Source organism: Sinocyclocheilus rhinocerous, unplaced genomic scaffold (genome assembly GCF_001515625.1).
Source record: "Sinocyclocheilus rhinocerous isolate Xijiao unplaced genomic scaffold, SAMN03320098_v1.1 scaffold623, whole genome shotgun sequence".
Taxonomy (NCBI): Eukaryota; Metazoa; Chordata; class Actinopteri; order Cypriniformes; family Cyprinidae; genus Sinocyclocheilus; species Sinocyclocheilus rhinocerous.
This window is the reverse complement of record NW_015644631.1, coordinates 659,470-667,179: the sequence shown is the minus strand read 5'-3', so window position 1 is coordinate 667,179 and position 7,710 is coordinate 659,470. Positions and strand designations below refer to the sequence as shown.

General features: G+C 35.3%; 1 protein-coding gene across 2 annotated transcripts in view; it reads left to right on the top strand.

The window, feature by feature from the left end:
- Window positions 1–7,710, top strand: part of LOC107758601 (ubiquitin-like-conjugating enzyme ATG10) — a 23,525-nt gene that overhangs the window by 9,212 nt on the left and 6,603 nt on the right. For both annotated transcript variants that reach the window (XM_016576369.1, XM_016576370.1), the window contains exons 4-5: window positions 4,120–4,252; window positions 4,652–4,749. In XM_016576369.1, the coding sequence (XP_016431855.1) occupies window positions 4,120–4,252; window positions 4,652–4,749 (231 nt within the window). The remainder of the gene's footprint in view (window positions 1–4,119; window positions 4,253–4,651; window positions 4,750–7,710) is intronic.

The window sequence follows — 7,710 nt, the reverse complement described above, 5'->3', positions numbered from 1 at the left end:
CTTTTGATAAATTTTTTGTATCCTTGTTGAATAAAAGTATTTTCTATTTCTTATTTAAATATATATTACATTATATATGTACACAAAATATATTATATATGTACACAAAATACGTTTTTTTATATTTTATATAATATATATTATATGTAATCACACAGAATATTCACAATTGTATTTTTTTATTGAGATGCACCTGTGTGTGTGTGTATATATATATATATATACAAATTTTTTTAATATTACCATAAATTGCATTAGATTTGAAATTTATTTAATTACATTGAAATTCATTTACATGATTTAGACTACATGCAAGAATTACTTTACAGTTTAAGTAGTGATTTAAAATGGTTTCAGCCAATAATTCAGCATAGAAAAGTTTTTTTAAATTTATTTTTATTTTCATTTCAAGTAACAGCCATATGGTTAGATGCATTTTATTATTTGCATTCAGCATTGTTTGACTTTTTTTTTTTTGGGTCTCACTAGAGTCTCTGGTAGCTGCTATATAACCACATTTAAGAAAGCAATCTTTAATTGTTCCCCGAGAGATGCACGCAGAAGCAAAAGGTATTTTAATCATTTAAGTTCGAAGAATGTAAACGGAATTACTAGGATAATTAAACCCATAATTAGGGCTTATTTAGGTTAATGAAAGAGCCCATCCTTCATCATCCTCTGAAATTACCCAGCCAAGCTCTGGTATTCAGGTAAGCGAAGGCAACATCTTCTAGTCTGCTATTGCACATCCAGTATTGATCTTCCCTTTGACAGTGAAAAACGGAGCGAGTATAAAGTGTATACCTGAGCTCATGGCTCTGTTAGATCTCTTTAGACGATGCTATTTAAAGCGTCTGTTGCAGCATGCCACGCAGCCCTTTGCTTTGCTTGCGTGTTTGTGGAGTTGAACAGGTGCCGTCGTTTAGCGATTACACCGTTACGTCTGTACACCTGCGTGAACGTAAACACAGCAGCGTTTGAATGACAACAAACGGCGGCGGATGCCAGAAGTTGTTGCTAGAAACACATTTCAAAGTTAATAAACGCCCCTTTTTGAACTTGACCTTTTGAAAATTTTAAGCGGTGCACAAACAGCAGCTGAACTTTTGTCCTTTATTTGAATTCCAAATGCAGTCGAAGAGTCAGTTATGCAAAGGTTGAATGAGAGCTGTGAATATTCGTTTTGCTAAATGAGTTCCTGCCACGGCGGACCCGAAATGTAATGCGTTTTCTGCTTGCTTGTGTGCGCTCTCTCTTTAAACTCATCATCCCACACATTATTTTACAGCCTCTAGGTGAGTTATTTTACCTTTCAATGCTGGTACTGTTTGGAAAAAGCTTGACGTCATTGTTTATTGGACCTGCCTTCCCTCTTTCCAAACCCTTTCATTCCTGACAGACGTCGGATGTGAAACAGTAGTGTGTCTCTCAAGACTGCACTTGTATGGGAGGGAGGAGATGTTATCGGTGAAGGCATGGATGCGTGAACAATCCTTGAGTCTGCAGTGAAGCTGCCAGGGATCCAGCCACCGCCGCTGCTGATCCAACTTGTCGCTCAGACACTATCGCTAATTAAACCTGCGCATATCAGTGTGGACCGCAAAGGCCATAGTGATGTCATAGCGTCTCAAAGCCGCCTCTGTGTGACAGAAATCACGTCACAGGTGCCATTTAAGAGTGCTCAAAGAGTTCTTATTATATAGACTTTTATTACAAAGAAATTTTATTATATCCATTACATTCAAGCTATTGTTTTGTAAGGTGGAAGCCAAACTAAAAGTAGATGCATTGAATAATCTTTTATTATTTACAAATTAAAAATGGTATTTATAAATGTATATAAATATAAAAAAACGATGATTATAATTCTAATAATTTCTTTCAAAAATAGAAAGAAAACAATAGTGACCAACAATAGTGTATATTGTTACAAAAGATAAAAAATGCTGTTCTTTTTTAACGTTTTATTCATCAAAGAATCTTGAAAAAAGTATCACAGGTTCCAAAAAAATAAATAAAAATGAAGCAGCAAAAACTGTTTCTAACATCGATAATAAATCAGCATATTAGAACGATTTCTGAAGGATCATGTGACATTGAAGACCGGAGTAATGGCTGATGAAAATTCAGCTTTGCATCACAGAAATAAATTATATTTTAAAGTATTTTAAAATAGAAAACAGTTATTTTAAATTGCAATAATATTTCACAATTTTACTGTGTAAGAATTTACAATTAAACAATTTTACAATTTTACTGTTTAAGAGCATAAGAAACTTCTTTAAAAAACGAAAATTCTTACTGATCAGAAGATCATTGAAACGGTGTAAACAGAATTAGGATTTATGTGGCAAGATTTCATATCTGTTGTAAATGAATATAATGAAAATGTTTTCATTCATATATGCACTCTCAACCTGACTTTATTTCTTTTGGAGCACAAAAGGAGATGTTTAGGAGAATGTGCTGGCTGCTCTTGTGTGTACTCTGAAAATGAACACATATGCATGCTGTTGAGCTCAGAAACGACATAAATGCACTATAAGTTTAGCCCACAAGTTTTTTACTCCAAAATGCTATTTTAATCTTTCTTCTACAAAATGTAATGTTTAATTTCATGTGTTAATTGCCATTTCTTTGTTACTGTTTAAGAGCATAAGAAACTTCTTTAAAAAACGAAAATTCTTACTGATCCTGTGTGTGTGTGTGTGTATATATATATATATATATATATATATTAATGATAAAGATAACCATTAGTATTATTAAAATATTATTCAAGGTCAAATTCATTAAAAATAACTAACTTCACCAAAGATATTAAAGGGTGAAATATCTTTAATAACTAACTAACTAAATAAATAAAACTCTAGATAGAGCCTCAAATCAGTGAATCGCTTCTTTTTTAAATCGGTTGAGTTACATTGTCTTTACAACTGTCCAATTTAACTGATTTACTAAAACAATTCTGACTTTCCAAATTGTTACATAAAACAGCAACATAGCCTTTTGTGGCGTTACATTACTACTCGTCAATAAAAGTAGCTTGTTACTGGTGAAGCTATGCTGTGATGTAGTCTGTGATGTCTACACAATGTAGTTACAAAGCTAGTTGCGTTGCTGTTTTTTAGTTCTAGTTATTCCCCAGTAATGATTGTGAACTCCTCCCAAGTATGACGGCATCCCTTCCTGTTTATCTGTGTTTGTGCAAGTTGCAGCGCCCTAAACCTTTATTCCACATTCTGACAGCCAATTAATCACCAGGGGTTGCAGGTCGAGAAAGAGTGGGAAAATCCAGTGTGCACCGCCCGAAAGAGAGGTAACCTTGGTAAACAGTCTGCACAACATTTGTGCATGTGGACCCGCTTGAGGGTCCTGTGCATGAAACCATTACTCATGTTCCACAACACAAAGGGGGAAGTGTACAAACTCCCTCAACATGTCAACAACATCCTATGAATGAAGAATGAAGGATGAAGCAAAAAGGTAAACACGTGTTGTTGCCCACACAGACTGCTAAGGAGGTCTCATTTTCATCAGTCAAGTTATGGGAAGAAGAATGAAGTCACATGCTAGTCGATGAATCACTCACATATGTCGCTGGCTTTGGGTTTGGTATCACAGTTCAGGGTTTATGGCAAGTCTGCACACGTACCATGGATCAGAAATGCGATATGTTACAGGATTTTTTGATGAATGTAAAGTTCAAAGGAACAGCATTTTATTTGAAATATAAATCTTTTGTAACATTATAAATATCTTTACTGTCACTTTTGTAAATTTAATGTATCTTTGTTGAATTAAAATGTGTAATTCTTAAAAAATATATATTTAATGACCCCAAACTTTGTGTACAACAATGAGAAGTGTAAACATTCTAATACATTTCTTTTGTATTCTATGGATGGAAATAATACATATGAGTTTATAACAACAAGAATGTGATTGAACTAATGGTTGACCTTAGTACGTTGTCTCAGAATTTGACTTGATATTCATTTATAGCAGTTGCCATTCTTTTTTGTTGTTGTCACATTTATGTCTGTATCTTTGTCATTGAATGGCATGAGTCTCTCTCTCTCTCACTTTCTACCCGTTTCTCTCTGTCTTGTTTTCTAGGCAAACGTTGAGGATGAAACGGCTGGAGTTCAGGCAGTATGTGAAATTCACGCTGTGCTGCGCTATGAATACCACGTTCTGTATTCTTTCAGCTATCAGATCCCTGTCCTCTATTTCAGAGCCTCCACGTTAGGTACACGACATTCCCTCTCTCACTGCATTTCTATCATTAAACTGCACAGTCTTGTTTATATGCTGTCTGCTTCCCTTATCAGTGTGTGTATTTCAGAACCCTCTGTGTTCTGCTTTCTCAACGTCTGGTTTTATGTGCGCTGCAAAAACAGACTCAACATTTACATTGAGATCCCATCTCGACAGGAGTGTTTGAGTTTTGAGAAAGCAGGCAGCACGGTGACTCGCATCTGTGCTCAACAAAGTTTGACTTTGCGCTGTAAATACATTAATAGCTGCCATGTAAACATTTTTGGAGCTGTTATTGAGAAAGTTAACAAATACACACACGCAAGCCTGATCCATTTGAAAGTGATCACTCATATTGTCTGTAAAAAAAAAACGTCATTCTCCATTGCAGATGGGCGACCCCTGTCTCTCGAGGAGGTGTGGGGCAATGTTCATCCGAACTATAGACAGAGACTACAGCAGGGACCCTGGGACACGCTGACCCAACAGGTAATGTGTGATATCATGAGTGGACTGAATTTGTTGAAGAGTCTTCATGTTGTTTCTGAGGTGTCGCTCTAGTCAAAGCTGCAAATGGAACATGCATGAACCACCAAAAACGGTTCATCGACTGTCGAAGGCACATTGTACTTTTGCAGGTGGCAGTTGCTTTCTCATAATCAATGCTCCATTGTGATTGGACGGCTTTGCAGTTTCTAAGACTCAAGCTGCACAGGTTTTTATTGGTCTGTCTAGAGACAAAATGTTCTATAGGGTGCCAGAGTTCTTAATAAGTGATATTTCTAATTTAAAAGAAAATATGTAATATTATATTTTATTTTATTTTTTTATATACATTCACTAACGTTCAACAGGAAAATAATACTTTTATTCACAAGGACACAATGAATTGTTCAAAAATGACAGTAAAGGGAGTTATTAATGTTACAAAAGTTCTTCTCTTAACATATTCTTCTTTTGAACTGTATTCACCAAAGAGTCCTGAAAATCTTGTATGTTGGTTTACACAAAATTATTATGCATGACAACTGTTTTCAACACTGATAATAATAAGAAATGTTTCTTGAGCAGCAAATTAGCATATTAGAATGATTTCTGAAGAATCATGTGACACTGAAGACTGGAGTAATGATGCTGAAAATTCAGCTTTGCGTCACAGGAATAAATTGCATTTTTAAAATATGTTCAAATTTTAAATTATAATAATATTTTACAATATTACAGTTTTTTTTTATTAAATGAATAAATGCATCTTTTGCAAAAACATTTAAAAAATGTCTATACTTATGAATAAACAAGTAAAAATTATTATGTAATATTAAATTATAAAACATTATATGTATACAGTTGAAATAAATTGTGTGTGTGTGTGTGTGTGTTTGGTAATTTTGTTTTAAAAATTATGTAAATAATGCAAGCCACTTTTTTAAAAGTACTAAAAGAACTGAGTTAAGCAGAATTGCAATTGGAAAAATATACCTTAAATTTTTATTTCCATGAGTTGTACACATTTCCAGTCATTTCCATATTCTCTGTACAACCGTTTATTAAGACTTTTGTGTTGTTTGAATAACCTTTCATTTTATTTTGTTCCAGTTTATTATTGTCAAATCACTGATTTCAGATTTACTCTGACCTAAGCGGTATGTAAAATAAACTAAGGTGGCTTTTACACTGTCAGAAAAAAAGGATAAAATCAACATCAGGAGTATAGCCTTTTTAATGTGTTTACTTATGCAGTTGACATACCTATAAGTTTCACTTGTTTATGCAAAAATCTTGTGCATCAAATCATGCAGCCTGTGATTGGTCAGTTTACATGTCAATCAGATCAGGCTGTTCCTGTCTTAGTGGGCGGTTCTTGCCTAGAATAAGCTGCGATGTGGATCAAACTTTATGCTGATAGCTGGCATTTCCTCCTTGTAGATCTCCTGAGCATTTGGAAAAACTGACTCCGGCTGTTTGGTGCTGCTCTGCTTTAGGCTGCGAGGGATGCAGAGCAGTAGGTATGATTACATACAGAGAGATATTGAATGGATGGAGAGAGTAGTAGAAAAATAGATGCAGAAAAAGGCTGATTAGAGGCAGTGTAGGATATTAGAGAAGAGGGACGGCAGTAATAGCAGAGGGAGAGATTCAGGAAGGGTTGAGGGTCTCAAGGTTCTCAGGAGATGGAACACTACCGCATCTGACGCAGGTAAACATGAATGACTCACATCGAGGCCTTATGAGCGGTGACGCCAATGGACTCTCTCTCTTTATCTCTCGTCCGGTCTCTCGTTTCCTCTGTTTTTGCCCTCTTATATCTCTCAGTCTCCTCTTTATCTGCCCAATTTTCTCAAACTCAAATTGCATTCTTAGCATAACCAATAATTGATGTAGCAAAGTACATTAGGACAACACGGAAGACTTATCTCTTGAGGACCCAATAAGGCCCCAAACGTTGACTGTGAACATGTAGTCTGAGACTGTACACTTTCGAAAATAAAGTATGGAAGTCCGTTTTCTGCCATGGAATAAAAATAAAATAAAATTCTGGCTTTGTCTCACAATTGCGAGAAACAAAGCCTGAATTGTGAGATATTAACTCAGAATTGTGTAATAAAAGTCGCAATTACCTTTTATTCTTTTATTCTGAGGCGAAAACAGAATTGCAAGATTTAAACTCACAGTTGTGAGAAAAAAGTCAGAATTGTGAGATAGCAATAACCTTTTTTATTCTGTGGCATAAACAAAACAACAATTGCGAGATGTAAATTCTCAGAACACGTCAGAAGTGCGTGATAAAAATTCAGAATTGCGAGATGTAAAAATTGTAAGGAAAAGGTCAGATTTCTGCGTTTGTTTTTCGCAATTCTGAGAAAAAAGTCAAAATTGTGAGATTTAATGTCTGAATTGTGAGATAGAAACTCAGAATTGCGAGACGTTAACTTGCAAATCTAAGAAGAAAAGTCATGGTAATTCACAGTGCATTAACTAATGTTAGAGGGTTAGTTCACCCAAAAATGAAAATTAGCCCATAAATTACTCACCCTCAAGTCATCCTAGGTGTATATGACTTTCTTTTTTCAGACGAATCCAGTCGGAGGTATATTAAAAATTGTCTTTGATCTTTCAAGCTGTTTCATGGCACTCAGCGGGTGTTGCATGCATCAGTCCAAAAGAAGTGAAATAAAAAGAGCCCATCCATAAAAAAAAGTGTCTCACACGGCTCCGGGGGGTGAACAAAGGCCTTCTGTAGCAATTCAAAAATATTAGAAAAATATTCAAAACGCAATAATCACTTTAATGTAGCTTGCGCTCACTGTTGTACACGGAAGCAGCTCCGGGCGGATGACGTATGAGGTCAGCGCTGCGCATGCGCCGGTGAGTCTCGTGAAAACCAACGTTTGTTAACAGGAGCAAAGGAAGCAAAGTTTCCTTACTTTAGCAAAGGAAAACAAGTCTCCT